This window comes from Syngnathoides biaculeatus, chromosome 17 (genome assembly GCF_019802595.1).
Source record: "Syngnathoides biaculeatus isolate LvHL_M chromosome 17, ASM1980259v1, whole genome shotgun sequence".
Lineage (NCBI taxonomy): Eukaryota > Metazoa > Chordata > Actinopteri > Syngnathiformes > Syngnathidae > Syngnathoides > Syngnathoides biaculeatus.
Genome location: NC_084656.1, coordinates 22,449,699 through 22,468,724, shown reverse-complemented (window position 1 = coordinate 22,468,724; position 19,026 = coordinate 22,449,699). Strand labels below are relative to the sequence as shown.

The following is a 19,026-nucleotide window of genomic DNA, read 5'->3' as shown; positions in this document are numbered from 1 at the left end:
AAAAAAAAAAATACAACATATCATACAGCTAAGAAATGTACTACTTCCGGCAGGGTTCTCGGCGGACCAATCAGCGCCGATCGCGGAGAGGACGCTTCCGGTGCCCGCTGCCCATTTGGGTCGCCACCTGCGCGGGAGGTGTCGTCGGGGCGGCCTCCGGGCTGAGAAATGTGCCCCCGACGCGTCGGAGAGGTGAGAGAAGACGACGACGACGACGACGACGGCGTCCGTAAGAGCGGTGAGTTTTTAACCCCCCACCCCCCGGGGAAGCGCGGATAGTGACTCACTCCTGTTTTACGGCGTTTCTTCGCCATCCTCGACAGGTCGCCGTCTCACTACTAGTACAACCACTGGAACGTTCATTCCGATACTAGTGCCACCTTTAGGCTACGAGTGCGACCTTAAGATAGATATCATCGAGTACTGTATATCATCCATGTCGAATTCATGCTTAAACTCTTGATATCATAAAAGATGGGCGACTTTTCATTTCGTTGGGACAGGTGTGGCTCCAGGTTACTCGTGAGGTAAATTAACTGGCATTAAGAACTAACTAGTGCTCAGTTTTGCCTCACTACTAACAGTTGTCATACTACAATATCTAAATTGTCCTAGTGTGTAGAAATGTAATAGACCAGTAGAAGGCACCAGTAGGGGAAAAAAAAACAAAACAGTTCTACTCGTGCGCCGTACTGTTTTACTTTTGAGGATAAAAAGTGTACTATTATTGAATGCACCTAAAGGTGGATGTCAAGGTTCTGCCAAGATGGCTTTCAAGGATGTCAACATCCACAATAAAAAGGAAAAAAAAATAATTTTGTTGTCATACTACACTATCAAAATTGTCCTAGTGTGTAGAAATGTAAAAGGCACTAGTAGGGAAAAAAGACAGTTCTACTAGTGCACTGCCTTACTTGTGGGGATAAAAAGTGAACTATTGAATGGACCTAAAGGTGGATATCAAGGTTCTGCCAAGATGGCTTTCAAGGATGTCAACATCCACAATAAAAAGGAAAAAAAAATAATTTTGTTGTCATACTACACTATCAAAATTGTCCTAGTGTGTAGAAATGTAATAAACCAGTAGACAGCGGTGCTAGTAGGGAAAAAGACAGTTCTACTAGTGCGCCGTACTGTCTGGCTTTCAAGGATGTCATTTAATTGGCAACAGCGCCACCAGCTTTATAAATATTTTTGCAATTATGTAATGTAAATAGTGTCCTTTGCCTCTGCTTGATCGGAGTCACATCAGTTTGTGATGTCGCTCGCGTGTCATAAACTAGCTTGACCTACTTAAACAAAACAAAAGCAAAAAAAAAAAAAAAAACTTGACCTGTTAAGAATTGCGTTATGTATTTGCGCTATCAGATAGGAACGTGTGCAGTTTGTCACATAAAGGGGAAGTAGCTGAGCGGAGTCGGTCACCGATGACCCAGACAGAAATTTGAACTGCTGCTATTTCCGCCTTAATCTCATTGTCACGGAATTGCGGGCGGGACAACGTCGAGCCAGCAGTTTTACGCCCTCCGAGGTAGTAACAGAGACGGAGGGGACAAAACAATTTGTGTGTGTGTGAAAGGCAAAGGTTGCTAAATCCTGGGTCTTCTGATCCGATCATTTTGTTGGATTTCTGTCAAAAGATGCGAAAGGTAACACGGGTCACCCTGAGCAAGCCGAACCTTTAGCTGGCTTGAGTAGGCTGCTTCGGTGCTGTGGTCAAATGTAATCTTTATGGCTGCGATTAGGGATATGCTGAAAACCGTATCGGTGATCCAGTACTACGGCACCGGTACCACTTTGCCAGTCTGACATCCAAATTCCGATCGGCTGAATTAGGTGTCACGTCAACCGCGTGGAGATACTTTAAGGTGAAAAAAGCGTGCCGATCCTCGTCACCGCGTAGCTGAATAACTCGCAGTAGAGTCCGAGAAATTTGACACTTGGCGGACGGCTCCTCGTCGCAATTCTCCAGTCGGGGGGCTTGATCTGTTTAGCAGGACGGCCGTAAATGATGCTCTGCAAAATGGACGACGTACTCTGTCGCGGCAGCCGTTTCCGGGACACGTGTGCGCTTGCGGTGGACAATGAGGCACTCTGAAGGAGTCGTGCAAGCCTGAAACTCTGGTCTGTCCGTCAAGTTGACCCAAAAAAAAAATCAGTTCCCCGCCCTTCTCTCATGGCTTTTTTTGTGCCGTACGGGGGCTCTCATCCAATAACAATTCGCTTTAAATCGGCAACGCCAGCAGACTATGCCAAGGCCAGCTGGCTTTCCAGCAGGGGTCTCAAACTCAATTTAACTTGGGACCGCTGGAGGCAGAGTCTTGCTGAGGCTGGGCAAGCGTGCACGGTTAAAAAAAAAATAATACTCAAATGGCTAATCGGCAGCTTGTGTGCGCCTCCGCAGGTAAGCCATCATGATCCCCATCACGGAGCTCCGGTACTTTGCCGACACGCAGCCGGCGTACCGCATCCTGAAGCCGTGGTGGGACGTCTTCAACGACTACATCTCTGTGGTCATGCTGATGATCGCCGTTTTTGGCGGCACGTTGCAGATCACGCACGACAAGATGATCTGCCTGCCGTGCAAGTGGGTCACCAACGACTCCTGCCACGCGGCGCCACCCCGCGGCGCCTCGTCCCCGCGCCAGGGGGAACCCCGGGGCATTCAGAACGAGCTGGACCGCCACCAGTACAGCTACATTGACGCCGTGTGTTACGAGAGCAAGCTGCACTGGTTCGCCAAGTACTTCCCCTACTTGGTGTTGCTCCACACGCTCATCTTCCTGGCCTGCAGCAACTTCTGGTTCAAGTTCCCGCTCACCAGCTCCAAACTCGAGCACTTTGTCTCCATCCTGCGAAAGTGTTTCGACTCCCCGTGGACCACCAGGGCGCTGTCGGAGACGGTGGTGGAGGAGCGAGACCCCAAGCCTCCAGGGAAGACGAACGGCTCGGCGGACAAGAAGACCCCGCAACGCCCGTTGCCAGCCAGTGAGGACGTGGAGGCCAGCATGCCCATGCTCCAGAAAACCAAGACCAAAATAGAGCAAGGGATTGTGGACCGATCGGAAACGGGAGTTCTTGACAAAAAGGAAGGGGAGCAGGCCAAGGCTCTTTTTGAAAAGGTGAAGAAGTTCCGGATTCACGTGGAAGAAGGAGACGTCATCCACCGTCTATACGTGCGGCAGACTCTCATCAAGGTCATCATGTTTTTGGTGATCATCAGCTACGCCAGCTACCACGTGGGCTACATCCGCTTCAGCGTGGTGTGCATGGTGGAGACGGAGAAGCTGACCGGCTACGGCACCTTCTACTGCGCCCACCCGCTGGCGACGCTCTTCAAAATCCTGGCGTCGTTCTACATCAGTCTGGTGCTCGTGTACGGCCTGATCGCCATGTACGCGCTGTGCTGGATGCTGCGCCGTACGCTCAAGCGCTACTCCTTCGACGCCATCCGCGAGGAAGGCAGCTACAGCGACATCCCCGACCTGAAGAACGACTTCGCCTTCATGCTGCACATGCTCGACCAGTACGACCCGCTCTACTCCAAGCGCTTCGCCGTCTTCTTGTCGGAAGTGAGCGAGAACAAGCTGCGGCAGCTCAACCTCAACAACGAGTGGACGCTGGAGAAACTGCGGCAGCACATCACCAAGAACTCCCAGGAGAAGGTGGAGCTGCACCTGTGCATGCTGAGCGGCATCCCCGAGACCGTGTTCGACCTGGTGGAGCTGGAGGGCCTCAAGCTGGAGTTCATCCCTGACATCACCATTCCGCCTATCGTGGCCAAGCTCCCCAACCTGCGCGAGCTGCGACTTTACCACACGCCGGCCAAAATCGAGTCTGCCGCCCTGACGTTTCTCAGGGAGAAGCTCAAGTCCCTGCACATCAAGTTCACTGACATCAAGGAGATCCCTTTGTGGATCTACAGCCTCAAGAACCTCAGTGAGCTGCACCTGACCGGGAACCTGAGCGCAGACAACAACCGCTACGTCGTCCTAGACGGGCTGCGCGAGCTGAAGAGGCTCAAGGTGTTCCGCCTGAAGAGCAACCTGTACAAGCTGCCGCAGGTGGTGACCGACCTGAGCGCACACCTCCAGAAGCTGTCCATCAACAACGAGGGCACCAAGCTCATGGTGCTCAACAGCCTGAACAAGATGGTCAACCTGAGCGAACTGGAGCTGGTGCACTGCGACCTGGAACGCATTCCGCACTCCATCTTCAGCCTGCACAACCTGCAGGAGATCAACCTGAAGGACAACAACCTGAAGACCATCGAGGAGATCATCAGCTTCCAGCATCTGCGTCGCCTGGTCTGCCTGAAGCTGTGGTACAACCAGATCGCCTACATCCCCATTCAGATCGGCACCCTCAACAACCTGGAGAGGCTCTATCTCAACAAGAACAAGATCGAGAAGCTGCCCAGCCAGCTCTTCTTCTGTCACAAGCTGCGGCTCTTGGACTTGAGTCACAACAACTTGACCAGCATCCCGGCCGACGTGGGCTCGCTCCAGAACCTGCAGCACTTTGCCGTTACAGAAAACCGAGTAAGGAGCACTCTCTAGGTCCGTGTGGGTTGTCCGTCACCCGCGACAGGTTAATCCACCTAAATTGAATGGAGGCAACTGGACTCTTTGTGTTTTCTGAAGACATTTCACCGTGACCCGTCTTAGCGACCCCCGAAACCATCTTGTCCCGGCTCGATATGCAAGCGGTCGTTCACAATTCACGCCTGGTGGAAACTCATAACTGAAGAAGGCTTTCAGATTAAAGATGTCTTCAACAAACTAGAAGATTCCAGTTGTCTCGACGCAACCTGATGAATTAAAACCAGCTGTGAAGAGCAGAAATCGAGAGGTTCTCCGGATTGGTTTTCGACTTAGGTCACCTTAATTTTACATGATTTCGTCATTCCAGACAGAACATCAGATCTTTTAAATCCATCAGGCATAGATTTGGATACATTTTCCAATCGACACTGGTAATACTTTGACAAAACCTCGTCGTGTGGAATCAGACATCCAAGATAATTGATCTTATTTTGCAAAATTGTTTCAGCGCGATTGGAGAAACCTTCTTAGAGTCTCCAGAGATAGTTGGGGGGGGCTCATCAGAGGCAGATCCTGGATGTGAACGTCGTAGCGGCCTCGCTATACGAAATGTCTCAACAGACCTGCGGTGTCTCTGAAGTGCTGCGCCTTCCCCCTACCCAGATCGAGACTCTGCCGGCGGAGTTGTTCCAGTGCAAGAAGCTGCGCGTGCTGCAGCTGGGCAACAACTGCCTGGAGACGCTGCCGGCGTGCGTCGGCGGCCTGGCCGGCCTGACCCAGTTGGAGCTGCGCGGCAACAACCTGGAGGGCCTGCCGCCCGAGCTGGCCGAGTGTCGGCTGCTGGAGCGCAGCGGCCTGGTGGTGGAGGAGAAGCTGTTCAACACGCTGCCGCTTGAGGTCAAGGAGCAGCTGCTGGGCGCGGACAAGGAAAAAGTGTGACAGATTCTTTTTCTTTTTCTTTTTTTTTTTTTAAATTGGTTTCTGAAGGTAAGTCGAGGTCGTCGCACCTTTTTTTTTTTTTTGTGGTGTGAGTCACAAATCGACATTTTGAGAAGCCTTAAATGTTCCTCACGCATGGTCCAATGCACCGTCTGTGATCTTAACACTTTTGGCCTTAAAAGTCAGTAAGAACTTGTCGCTTAGCGTGCGGAGCGCCACTGGGCTCCGTGAAAAGCCCTCTTTTTTTTTTTTTTCTATTTTTAATCAGCACGTTTGAGTCATTTTTTGCATGAACGATTTCACTGCTTACGCGCCAGAGGGCCGGAACGGACCAGATGACGGAGTCTATGATGCAAACTCTTGGAACGGAATAAGACAAGGGCTGTCTTTGGAATCCTTCACTCGTTCCCTACTCCCCTTTGTAGATAGTGGACTATAGATTTTGGACCGCTCCTCAGATGTGCCCCTCACTGATTTAACTGGCGCGGACGTGTGTATTTGCCATCTGGCATCCGGCCATCGACTGTACAGTACTTACACCGGCGTTTTGTCTTTGTTTATCGTCCCACCCGGCAAAATCGCTACAAAGCATTTGAAGTCCATCACAGCTTTTGCTCGTGGTCTCGGCCCAGGGGGATGTTTTACTTCCCGTGGGCACCACGTAGGGGGACGACCTTTGCTCGCTACACGTCCTGCCAACTCGCTATTACGTAGGTGGGGGCACGACATCGTCGACGGCGAGTGATTCCCAGCGCAGCCGTGTTGACGTTTTTTACACGTCATTGCAGCTTCCTCTCGTTTTCCGCAAGCTAACTTTGACTTCTCGGCGATTGTGGAGTGAAAGGAACGTTTTTATAATGCAGCGAGAATGTGTGTTAATCATTCATCAGGTCCGCTGCAGCCTTGATTGAATTATTCCATGTTGGCTTAGCATGCTGCTAACACAGCCTTAAAATCTTTTTTTTTTTTTTTTTTTTATTTTTAATACAAGTTTGCAGCACTAAACGTTTACCCGCGCAAGGAATGCACCGCTACTGTTGCCTGATTTTTTTATTTTTTTTTTATTTTTATTTGGTGTGTGTATTTATTCTACTGTTAAGCCAAGTCTTGAGTAAATCCGTATTTTCTCACATTAATTGAATCAGACCACATTTTGAATAAATTAAAAAAAAATAATTCTCCTGGCACAACCGTCGAACTAAATTGTCACAAATGTAATAATAATCTCAATTTACACACGGTGTAAAAACGTGGATATTGGTTAGTTAAAACAAAACAATTCTGTCGTGTGGACACCATCTTTATGTGTGCTGGCTGCCAAGTCTACGTCGTTGGTATCGATAGATGAGCAAACGCATTATTTCTCGTCAATAAATGGGGAAAAAATTCTCTACAAAGTGAAAATAAGTCTTTTAAAGTTGACTGCTGTAGAGGAGAGTGTTGTTAAAGGGGAAGTCGCGTTTCTTCGTCAGATGAGGATAAAATGGCCTCGCAGTTCTGAGGTCCCGGGTTCCTCCCACATCCCCAAAAACATTTCACATTAATTGGAGAGTCCAAATTGCCCCGAGGTGGGATTTGTGAGTGCGGCTGTTGGTCTCAATGTGCCCTGCGGTTGGCTGGCGACCACTTCAGGGTGTACCCCCACCTCCTGCCCATTGACAGCCTGGATAGGCTCCAGCACTCCCCGTGACCCTCGTGAGGATAAGCGCTGAAGAAAATGGATGCACGGATGAGGATAAATCCAAGAAATCAACGCTGGCCGTAATTGTGTCGCAACATAAGCAAGCCTTTGTTTGTGCACATAGGTCATGTGACTCGATGAAAATGGCGGCGCCCATTAAATTCGTAATTGCCGATTTAAAAAAATCGATTCAAAACACGATTAAATGATATCGGATTAACCTCAAATTTTCAAAGTCAAGTACATATGACATGACCTATCTGACACGTTGTTAAATCGAGGATCGGACTTCCCCTTTAGTTACCAATCCTGCCGCCGCTGTGGGCGTGTCCCCTGAACGCGCTGGCTGGAACGACTCCCTACTCGAGATGTCCGCCGTTAAGCAAAAATCTGAGCGTCTTTCTTCCGCCTGCACAACTTTACATCCGCGTCTTGAGCCGCAAAAATATGGCCGCATCAAGCTTCCGGTAGCCGGGATATCTCCCGACGAGTCGTTGCGCTACTTCTCCATGCTGCGACGACGAGGCGCTCTAAAGCGGCTGCGCTAGTACTAAGCCTATCACGTGCACAGAGGCTGCCTCTCCGCAGCCCGTGAGAGCGCGAGAAAAGGCACATCTTTGATTGACACCCGGAAGTTGCGCGTGGGCGGGGTTTGCAGAACCTTCAGCGACGCCCACAGCGTCTGCCAGCTGAAAGAATGTATCGATGCCTGATATTTGTATCCTTTTTATTTTTGTATTCAATCATTATTTGTCTAGCTTGTTAACAAAAATTTTCTCTGTTCCCCCCTCCCCCCCCCCTCTCAGGGGTCCTAATGAGGGGTCTAAGCAGGGTCTTTAAGAAAAATTTGGTCATTTTTCAGCGCGATGGTTTGAAGTCACTTTTCAAGTCTTATTTTAATATACAAGTGTACAATAATTTCTTGGATTATTTGGCAGAATTTAACAGGCAGAACCGCTGCGTCAGAAAACCGTGTCGAAATGACAAAGGTAATTGTGCCCTGATGTGTTTGGAGGGTCCGCCGTACGACCGCCGCTGCGCTTGTCATAAAAAACACACGCGAAGGCCAAAAGTTAATAATTCTTGAAAGGCGGCTCACCCGTGCGGAAGGTCTTAAAGGGGCCGCGCTTATTTCAAATATTTGAACTGCTCGCGTACGAAAAGTTGCCTGCCCACTCAACAAATGTGACATTGAATAAGCCTGAAAATCTTTCGTCTTTGTGACAAAAGTATAACAAGAAGAAGACCGAAATAACCGAATGGGTTCCCGCACGCGTGACGTGATCAGGCGGGCGAGGGGAAGAGGCCAGAGGCACTTTCAAAACCAAACCAGGCGGTATGAAAGTTTTTGCATGCAGAGGCACCATCTTAAAGGAAACCTTCATATGGGTAAGCAGAGCTGCGTCGACTACTTGCCAGGTCAGTATTTATTCATGCTTTTGGGATTTGTCAATCCGCCACATACACACAGCGTAGTCTGTCGCCACGAATGGATTTTTTTAGAATGTAATTTTTGGCACTTGTATCTTGTGTTTTTCACACGCAGTCGGCACGGTAACCAAAGCCGGACTCTCCGTTGGCCCGGCCGTATTTGGGCGGGGCACTTCTTGAACAGGTTGATTTCAGCAAAACACGAAAATAATGCGGAAAGTGTGCTATAATTCTCGATTCTTCGGGTATTTTGCTGAAAGGGTTATTTAAAAAAACACTTTGGGAAAAAAAAAAAACAATACTGTTATGTTTCCTTTTAGTCAGTGAAAGGAAGCCATACCACTAATGTGCAGTCAATATTTTTGGAATGTAAATTCAAATGTTAAAAAAAAAAAAATGCCTTCGTTGTACTTTTTTGTACAATTGTGACACAATAAACTGTTTTGACACTGAGATGATGTTCTGAACTCGTGTATATGTATCCATTATATATTTCAGCACCAAATTATGTACCCAAACTGTTAAATCAAATTCCAAAGGAAAGAGAAACGCCATAGACGGGCTAACGGAAATTAACATCGATATAGCGGTAACTCACGATACTGACGGGTTTTTTTTTCCCCCTGCTTTGTGAAACAAATTTTAAAATGACAAAATGTTGCTTATTTGCAAAATTTCTCCCAGTCGAGCTCGGTGCTGCTCGGCATGTAAAAAAAAAAAAAAAAAAACACATTTTTAATTTTCAGTGGGTGCAACGCCACCACGATGCTGCCCAACGGAACAAAGTTTATACGACCTAACGTGAAAGTTCACGGAAGCTGCGGAAGTCAAATTTAGTTGGTAGGAAACGTTCGGGTAACGTCATTTGTGTGCTTGCTGGAACTAGCGCATCACAGAATGTGGAACTAGTGTCTTGTGGCGGGGAAATTGTCTGCATTTTGGAAATATTTCAATTTGGTAGTGCAGCAGTGACTTGAAATAATCACTGAGAAGAGTTCAGTTGTGTTGAACTTTTGACTTCAATTTATTGCAACGGAATCTCCCAATCGGTTTGTTTTTAAACTATTTCGGTACAATTTTATTTAACCCGATGCATTTTTTTTTTTTTTCCAGTGTTAATGTTGCGACTGCATAATGCACTTGGTACCAAAAAGTTGAGAATATTGTAAGCGCAATAATCCAGACAGGTAAGTAAATTGAAAGAAATAATAATTTTTGCTTCAAATTTTACTGTATGCGCGTGAAGAGAAAATAGATTAGGTTTTATCTTTTTTTTTCTTCAAATTTTACTGTATGCGCGTGAAGAGAAAATAGATTAGGTTTTATCTTTTTTTTTTTTTTTTTTTTTGGTAATCCAATTAGGGTGTTCGAGTTCAACGGGACACAATGACGCCAGCAACGTGTCACATGTCCGGAAGTCAGCCAACCAGCCAATCAAGGACGCAGTCTGGGGCTCCTCCTCCTCCCCTGAAGACTGCACAAGATTTCAGTTTTTTTTTTTTTTCTTTCCGAACCCGTGAAGGCAACATGGACTTCATCAGCGACCGAGATGTGCAAAAGGTGAGCCAATGCAACTATGAAAAATGACTTGGAGAAGGTTTTTTTTCCCCCCCTCGTATTCTTCTTTGGGTTACGCAAGCCGTGTGCAGGTTCAGCCAATCAGCAACGCGATCATAACGAGGCGACGCATTGGAAATACAGTAATGTACTTTTTTTTTTTTTTTCTCGGTGGTGAACTTTTATGTACTGGAACAAAAAGCATGCAAATTGAGCCACATCCAAAAAGGCAGATTTAAGGACATAACCCCCCCCCCCGCCCCTCCCTTGTAAAAAAAAAAGTTGGAACACAACTATAGTTACAATCGCAAAATAACCACACAAAATGCAACATGAAAATCATAATCAATTGTATGCATAAAAAGTCAACCATTGAAAACAATGTGATGAAATGCAAAAAGGATGGACTATATATATATATATATATATATATATATATATATATATATACGATTCCGTAGATTATAAATAATTCATTTTAATAGAATATCAATTACAATAGTTTTAAATATATCGTGTAGTCATAAAATACACAAAAAGTACACTGATCAACTGAAATGTTGCAATGTAATTTTTAGATTTGATTAAATTAACACCAAAAAGGACAAAGTGTACCTTTTTAAAATGGTGATGAAGCATAAAGAAAAATTGAAAAGGACAACGAACTACAATGGATGATTTAAAAAGACAATAATGGGAACTGAGTGAATAATTAAAAAAATATTATATTAAAAAAAAAAAACAAGGGCTTTTATTTTAATTTTTTTTTTATCAGTGAAGTGTAAGCGTAGAAGAGGACACTGATCGCTTGAAGGTTTGACTATTAAAAAAATGAGTTGAGAGCATGTAAACGACTCCAGAACAAAAACCACAAGCATGGCGGTCCAAAATAAAAATTAAAAAAAAAAAAAAAAAAAGTGTTGTGTTGTGCGTCTTTGCCAGTACAGGGAGGACGGCTTCGTGGTCCTGGACGAGTTCCTGACGGCGCAGGAATGCGACGAGCTGCGCCGGCGCATGCGCGAGATCGTGGACGCCATGGACGTGCCGGAGCACTGCCGGACCACCTTCTCCACGTACCACCACGAGCAGCTCAAGACGCAGGTCAGCACCCGACCGACAGCTTTCCGGACCGCCGTTGAATATTCAGACCGCGTTTCACCTGCAAAATTTGGAAATCCACTCACTTCAATGAAAAAGGAATCAAATCACTGCCCAAACAAATATTTGTACATCTACTTGAGTACCAAGTATGAGTATTTTTTAGTACCATTGCTAGTCTTTAGAATTTTTAGAATGTTCTTTTTTTGTTTGCTGTAACACATCAGATTTTGTTTTTCATGCCTTCAATGATGTCACACTTTGCAGATGCAGGTACAGTAAATCCGCTCATCTTATTTTTTTGTCATCACTTGTTGCTAGGCAGAAACCATAAGGACAGCAACAGGGAAAATTGGCAATAACACAATCTTAGAAATAAAACAAATATGTATATTATTCTAGGACTATAAACAAGGTTTTAGCAACAAGAAAAAAAAAGAAGCATCACACACTACATATTTTTTTTCCCCCCAATTGTGCGCCATCTCAGTGTTTTGGCCCATCACTTGTTGACAGGCAGAATTCTCGAGTCATTTGTTTTAATTAACCCTTTCCGGGCAGGGGTTTGCAAATTTGCAACAGGTTTAATGTAATCAAAAAATTGAAGTCCAGCGTATCATTTTCTGAAAGTATCACATTTTTCCTCTCTGCAAAATTGTAATTGTTCCAGTGAGGGTTAATGTGCCATCTTTTCAATGTGTCACTTGTTGCTGGGTAGAATTGCTGTTTGGCAATAATTTGTGCCCCATAAAATCAATCAGCAAAACATTTTTTTTTTTTCACAAAAAAGTGATTCGTCAACACTCCAGTCGACCCAACGGCTTTTTGACCCGCAGGGAAACGCCGACTATTTCATCACCAGCGGCGACAAGATCCGCTTTTTCTTCGAGAAGGGAGCGTTCGACGCCGAAGGTCAGCGGGCGGATCTTCGCCGGCCGCCGGACGGCTTGACCCGAGTGACCCGTTTGTGTCTCGTGTGCTGCGCCCGCAGGAGAATTCGCCGTCCCCAGGCATCGGTCGCTCAACAAAGTGGGACACGCGCTCCACGCGCACGAGCCTTTGTACGCCAAAGTTACGCATTCGCGCAAAGTTCAGGTGAGCGAGGAACCCGGACCGGGCCTCGGGGACGTCGTTCCGGAATGACGCACCACGCAAATGCTCTTACTTTTTTTTTTTGTTTTTGTTTTTACATGCACAAGTGAAACACTCATGCACACAAGTAGTGATTTTATTTTTTTGTGTGTTCTGCTCACATAATGTTCTAATATGCAGTCTAGTGTTCGCTGTACGTTCGTAAATGGACTCGTTGTGGTCTCAGGGCGTCGCCAGGAAGCTGGGCCTGGTCCGACCCGTGGTCCTGCAGAGCATGTACATCTTCAAGGTCAGCAAGAGGCCCGCCTGGACCTTTTGTTGCAAATAGCGTGGCACATTTTCAAAGAAAACATATTTATTTAGATCAGTGTGTGTCACTAGTGTGTCCCGAAAAACGTATACATACTTTATTTGTAAATTGTTGTTTATTGTCAATTGTATATTTGTGAACTTGTGATGTTTATTATAATTTGAATAATTTTATCATGTAAAAGAATTTACAAATATTATTTAGTGTGTATACATTTTTTGGGACACCCTGTATATTTAAAAAAATGTGATATGCACGCGGTATGTTTTTTTTAATTATTAATCATGTGTCATGTATGTAATATTTTTTACACTATTACAATATGGTATTTATCTTATTGACTGAATTATATTTACATTTGTAACATTTAACATTTGGAGAGTTTTTTTAAAAGCAATATTTAAATATACTTGAAATAATTTTTGTGTATGCATTTCTAAATTTGTTTACAGCATTGTCAAAGCTTTTTACGGCGTACAATATGAATGTATGCAATTTAATTATGATTTTAAACACCATGGAAGAATTTAGGCAATATTTGTAGACATAGATACAGATATATAATATTACATGTTAGCTGTTAGAACGTGTTAAATATAGCAACATAGAGTATGTGCGACAATATTTCACTATTCATGAATTTCATGTATTTTTAATTAAATGATACTCCTTTTTATGTTATAAATACTAGTTGTAAATATTTGAAATGTCATAAATGTATTATTATTGATATTGTTTGCCCCCCCCTTCACCCCTCACAGCAACCTGGGATTGGCGGAGAAGGTAAGAACAAAAATTTAAATGAATATAAAATGTGAGATATGCAGAAGTCATTGTCCTGTACACATACTTGCATTGTTTATGATCTTTGCCCCCCCCCCCAGTGACGCCACACCAGGACGCCACCTTCTTGTACACGGAGCCCCTGGGGAGGGTGATGGGCCTGTGGGTGGCGCTGGAGGACGCCACCGTCAACAACGGCTGCCTCTGGTTCATCCCGGGCTCGCACAACCGTGAGCGTGAACGCCGACAGTACGCTACCGTCATTGCCGGCCTACAGAGCGCACCTGATTATAATCCTCACCCAGTAGATTTGGAAAAGAAATACCATTGTTAGCTAATGCTAGCGCGGCGCTAACAGGGCCTGTTTAAAAAAAAAAAAAAAAAAATTCATACCGGTACAAATCACTGAGACACGGCAGGAACACGCTAGCACAATGCTAATGCGAGCACAGCACTAACAGGGCCGGTTAAAAAAAAAAAAAAAACATACAGTAAAAGTCACTTCCTCGGCACATATATTACACCGGTCTCACTCTTACCTTTTCTACTCAACTGCCCCCTTGCGGCAAATGCACAAATTAGCCGCATCACCGCATAAACCGCAGGGTTTGAAAGCGTGTGGAGAAAAGTTGCGGCTTATGGGCCGGAAATTACGGTAATTTGCCGCATCCACGCAACTTTAAGAGCCCCCCCAAAAAAACCCTCCTCGCAGGTGGAGTGACGCGGCGAATGGTGAGGACGCCGCCGGGCAGCTTCCCTCTGACGGACTTCATCGGCACGGAGCAGGAATATGACGGTGACAAGTTTGTCCCGGTAGAAGTTAAAAAAGGTCCGTTGAAACTCTTTTTAAGGGGATCCATTACGCTGAATGTCTTCATCAGACTTCGGTTACAAAGCCAGGGAAAGCCTACTAGAACATCAGATTTTTATTTGTGTGTGTGTGTGTGTGTGTGTGGGGGGGGGGGGGGACGGACTCAAGTGTGTGCTGACATGAGTTTGAATCTGATTGGTTACCGGTAATCCGTTAAGCCGCAGCCACATTGCTGCATAAGAGGGTGTGCACAATTTTGCTACCCCATTGTTTCAGTTTTTTGTTTTTTATCCCGTCTTGAAAGAAAAAAAATGACAAGTTGTACTGAGATCACATGAAGTTTTGAACTGGTTTATCTCTCTCACAAAAACCTAAACAAGGGGTGTGTCGACCTTTTTATATGATTTAATATGATACGTAGGGGGCGCGGTGCTGATCCACGGCCAAGTGGTGCACCGCAGCGCTGAGAACGCGTCGGAGAACTCGCGCCACGTGTACACCTTCCACCTGATGGAGGCGCAGGACACCCGCTGGAGTCCCGACAACTGGTCAGTTGCAAAACATTTTTTTTACCGCTATGTCTTTTTTTTTTTTTTTTTTAACCGGCCCTGTTAGCACGGCGCTAGCGTTAGCGTTTACGTTAAGCACGACGGCGCTAGTTTTTAGCATTTACATTAAGCACGGTGGCACTAGCGTTAGCGTTTACGTTAGCACTTTGGCGCTAGCGTTAAACTTCTGTGTACTGTCTTTGTAAATATGTTTCAATGTGGATTTCAATGTGGGCACTTGCGGCGTATGTACGTACCAAATGGTATTTCCTTTACAAATGTACTGGGCGAGGCTTATAACCAGGTGCGCTCTGTCGGTCGGGAATTACGGTACTTTTCCTGAAAATTTGGACCTGATGTTGATTTGTTTTGTCTTGAAGGTTGCAGCCCACGGAGGAACTTCCTTTCCCGTCGCTTTATACCAATTGACGGAACGGACGGACGTTTGCACGAAAGGTTGAAAATCAATTTGGGTCCAAACAATCATGAGTATTATTTGCGCGTGTACTTTAATTCTCGTGATTCTTGTCCAAAAGTGCTTTCACACAAATGTAAATAAATTGTGACGCGCTCCACATGCAACATCACATGATTAAAAAAAAAAAAAAAAATGCAGGGACATGCTAAATATGTTCAAAGGAGACAAAATAATTAAAAAAGGATCGGAATTAATAATCACAACTTCCATTTAAAACTGTAAAAAATGTCAACGTGACAGGATTAAAAAAATACAAGCGCGTGTTCAGAAACGGACAAAAATCATTTTCAAGGGTTTGAGGAACCGCAAAACTTGCAAAAAAAAAAATGACACCATCCAAAATTCAGCCATGCGCTTATGGTAAAATTGAGAAATTAAAAAAATCATTGGAAAAATAGCTCAATGGGTCGGAAATTATACTTTTTTTTTTTTTTAAACATACTTAACTGAAGAGGTCCCACGAAAGCCGGGAAAATCAGAATCAGAACCACTTGACACGACTTAAGGCTTTCTTTTTGATCGACGACGGCGCATGGGAATAAATAACAATAAACATAATCGTACACAACTTTTGGGGTGTCTGGTGAATTTTCAGGATGAACCCAAAACATTTTCCGGGAAGGAAATTTGTAGGCTCGGCGGCCATCCGCGGGCGCCAATTCTGCGTCTTTTGCGGCGTCAGAGCATGAGCAGGATGAGCAGGTAGAGCGGCAGCAGCAGGTTGTCGATCTGCGACGTGTACGCCTCCAGCATGGCCACCAGCGCCACCGAGCCCAAGATCCACGAGTAGGCGCCGTTGAGGTCCACGCCCGCGTCCCAAATCAGCAACACGGCCACGCCGACGATCTGGGCCAGCACCGACGTGGCCGTGCCCTCCACCGTCTTCTTGGTGCCGGGCCACCGGATCTCGCCCAGCGTGCTTCCGAAGACCGACGCCGCCGTGTCGCCCACGCCCACCGCCAGCACGCCGGCGTACGGCACCAGGCCGCCCGCCCCGGGGAGCGTCCCCTTGGGGGCGCACCCCCCCGGGAAGAGCCAGACGGGCAGCGCCATGCCCAGCAGCAGGTAGACGTGGGTGAGGATGAGCGGGCCCGAGTCCCGTTCGTCCAGGAACAGGGTGAGGAGCTGGCGCAGGGCTCGCCCCAGCGGCTTGATCCGGAAGTAGCGCACGTACTCCAGGAAGAGGAAGACGGCCAGGCAGCCCACCGACGCCACGTGCAGCAGCTGGCGGTCGTACAGGAGACCCGGGACGAAGGTGGCCACCGCCAGGACGTGGAAGTACTTGCGCACCACCGTGGAGGCCCGGTGCTTCTTGGAGCCCGCGCGGCGCCGGTAGTTCTGCTGCAGCACCACGCAGGCGGCGGCCAAGCACAGCGCGGCCCAGTACGCCACCAGGCCCAGGCGGCGCCGGTTGAAGGTGACGAAGTCCCACAACCACGTGAAGGGATGGCGCCCGATGAAGAGCGAGAGCCACGGCACCAGGACCCCCAGGCCCAGCACGGCCGTCATGGTGTGGAAGAAGAGCGACGACACCCACGTCTCCGACTCCATGAAGCAGAAGAGCAGGGCGAAGACCACGCCCAGCAGGAGGCAGCCCGCCACCAGAACGGGCAGCAGGTAGTTGACCGGGTCGCCCCCTTGGGCCTCGCTCCAGTTCAGCGAGCGCTTGATGAGCTGGTTGACCACTAAGCTGACGGCGCCCACCACCAGCAGCGCCTCGCCGGGCGTGAAGCAGCGCGGCAGCAGGTACAGCACGATCAGGCTGAGGTACACGAAGATCAGGAGCACCTCCAGAACCTCGATCACCTCCGACACCGTCAGGGTCTGCTTGGCGCTGTACAGGATGGCGGCGGCCGAGAGGCCGGCGACCGCGCAGGTGTTGGCGGGCACGGGCCGCGTGATGCCCAGCGCGATCAGGGACAGGAAGAGCGCCAGGACCATGCCGCTCACCGTCACCACCATGGAGAAGCGCTCCAGGTGGACGCTGCCGGCGGAGGCGCACTTGGCCCGCAGGACCAGACCCAGCAGCGGCATCACCACGGACGCCGGGACGATGCCGCTGTTGGCGGCGGGGCGGAACTGGAACACGGCGCCGCCCGACTTGAGCAGGCGGTCCCACTTGTACTGCACGTAGAAGGCCTGGATGAGCAGCGCCACGGCGCACCAAGAGTGCTGGTTCCACAGCGCCGCGTGGACGCACAGGACCACGGCCGACACCACGGCCGACTCCACCGCGACCGGGTCGACGTGGGCGCTCATCGCTGAGGGCGGGCGGATGGGCGTGGTCGCCATCAATGGAATTTCTTCATCTGGGGGGGGAGAGGAATAAAAATAAAAAAAATTGGAACACGGGTGTCAAACTCGAGGTCCGGGGAACAGGTCTGGGCTGCCGCTTCACTTGACGTGGACTTCAACTCGGGCTGCAGGTATCTAATTTCCAAACAGGTATTCTACTGGTTATTGTGTATCTGTAATATGATTTGAATTCATTCCAAACGTAAAAAAATATACCTGTTAAAATTGTTCTCTTTTTGCAAAATAATTTTCAAAATATAGACATATTTGACCAATGTTTACACCTGTCTTGAAAGGCATACTATGCAGATACAATATACATACAAACACATATTAATATACATGGGTGTAACTTAGCATGTCTGAAAAGGTTCAGGAATAAGTGCATCTGGGTGCACATATTAATCATTCATCGAGAAATGATTTTAAAAAAGATTTTTACACAAGTTTAAATTACATCAAGCAGCACTATTGATTCTAAATGCTCGGGCAGATTAGATTGACACGGCAACACCTTGAGGCTGGCATCTGATTGGACCAAAAAATAAAAATAAAACAAGTGAAGAGAATGGACGGTTGGAAATAAATGATTACAGTTTCATAAAGAATTTCGGTCATAAATGGAGGTGGGCAGAGAATGGCCTTGCTGTCCCTGACAACTCGCCACCGGGGTAATCACTGCTTCCGAGGTTGAACCTTCACGTACTAAATTGCTCTTTGCTCAAGAGCCTTCCGCTCTGTCGCAAGATGAACTTTTACCCCTCGAAGCTGAAACGACGTCATTGATGTCCCGTTTTCGACAATTACGGACAAAGAACGAGCACTTTTTTTTAATCGGTATATATATTAAAAATCTTTCAGCTTTTCTGAGATGCCGCAGGCGACCAAAATGAGCGCTGCATGAGTGCGCTTAACGTCAACGCGAAACGGCAAAATAATAAGGCGTGTGGGGGGCGAGAGAGAAACGTCAATAAACGTCGTCAGCGCCGAGGATGCGCGGAGAGGCACAAATATACGTACCGCGTTGTCGGTGTTTTTACGTGGACGGAGCGAGCGGGAGGGCGTCAGTTTGTTCCCTTTGTCAGAGAACGTTCATCACCCAGCCACTAGGCGGCCGCCATGTTTTGTCACGGGGGGGGGGGTCACGTGACCGGCACGAATCTCGTCGATACGTCTTATTAGATTTTATTTATAAATAAGATTTTTTTTAGTACTATGCTTGAGTAAATATAAGTAATTTGATAAATGGAGTCATACTCAAACGTAATAATATTAATAAATACAGATATGACCGTATTGTTTTGACGTCCACAAGATGGCGGCAGTTAAAAACTCCTGGACTGGACGACATGGACGTGACGAAAATGTCCAGTCAATGAGGTTTTATATTCATAAATTGTAATTTTGCTGAGGAAAAACCCCGTTTTGTGGAACTGTATTTAATGTCAATGTTTATTGA

At 46.9% G+C, this 19,026-nt stretch overlaps 3 protein-coding genes across 4 annotated transcripts; 2 read left to right on the top strand and 1 right to left on the bottom strand.

The window, feature by feature from the left end:
- The first annotated feature begins 99 nt into the window (after positions 1-99).
- On the top strand, positions 100-9,272 carry lrrc8aa (leucine rich repeat containing 8 VRAC subunit Aa). Its single transcript, XM_061847713.1, has 3 exons — positions 100-238; positions 2,405-4,541; positions 5,208-9,272. Exons 2-3 carry the CDS (start codon positions 2,415-2,417, stop codon positions 5,481-5,483), a joined length of 2,403 nt encoding a protein of 800 aa, XP_061703697.1. The 5' UTR covers positions 100-238; positions 2,405-2,414; the 3' UTR covers positions 5,484-9,272.
- phyhd1 (phytanoyl-CoA dioxygenase domain containing 1) lies at positions 110-15,369 on the top strand. 2 transcript variants are annotated; one of them, XM_061847715.1, is made up of 11 exons: positions 110-238; positions 9,958-10,155; positions 11,095-11,253; positions 12,087-12,162; positions 12,242-12,345; positions 12,569-12,631; positions 13,414-13,435; positions 13,537-13,665; positions 14,148-14,264; positions 14,668-14,794; positions 15,175-15,369. In XM_061847715.1, the coding sequence occupies exons 2-11, from the start codon at positions 9,982-9,984 to the stop codon at positions 15,221-15,223; spliced, it is 1,020 nt and encodes a 339-aa protein (XP_061703699.1). In that variant the 5' UTR covers positions 110-238; positions 9,958-9,981; the 3' UTR covers positions 15,224-15,369. The 2 variants fall into 2 exon arrangements, with proteins under 2 accessions (XP_061703699.1, XP_061703700.1); XM_061847716.1 differs by lacking the exon at positions 110-238 and adding an exon at positions 9,655-9,782.
- Positions 15,285-18,723, bottom strand: dolk (dolichol kinase). The gene is made up of 2 exons (XM_061847714.1): positions 18,588-18,723; positions 15,285-17,581 (listed from the first exon to the last, which is right to left on the bottom strand). Exon 2 carries the CDS (start codon positions 17,562-17,564, stop codon positions 15,951-15,953), a length of 1,614 nt encoding a protein of 537 aa, XP_061703698.1. The 5' UTR covers positions 17,565-17,581; positions 18,588-18,723; the 3' UTR covers positions 15,285-15,950.
- Between the last annotated feature and the right edge of the window lie 303 nt (positions 18,724-19,026).

Coding starts and splice junctions, on each gene's coding strand:
- phyhd1 (XM_061847715.1), top strand. CDS start 9,982: ATGACGCCAGCAACGTGTCACATGTCCGGAAGTCAGCCAACCAGCCAA. Junction 13,666..14,147: donor CATCCCGGGCTCGCACAACC/GTGAGCGTGAAC, acceptor CCCTCCTCGCAG/GTGGAGTGACGCGGCGAATG. Junction 14,795..15,174: donor CGCTGGAGTCCCGACAACTG/GTCAGTTGCAAA, acceptor TTTGTCTTGAAG/GTTGCAGCCCACGGAGGAAC.
- lrrc8aa (XM_061847713.1), top strand. CDS start 2,415: ATGATCCCCATCACGGAGCTCCGGTACTTTGCCGACACGCAGCCGGCG. Junction 4,542..5,207: donor TTGCCGTTACAGAAAACCGA/GTAAGGAGCACT, acceptor CCCCCTACCCAG/ATCGAGACTCTGCCGGCGGA.
- dolk (XM_061847714.1), bottom strand. CDS start 17,564: ATGGCGACCACGCCCATCCGCCCGCCCTCAGCGATGAGCGCCCACGTC.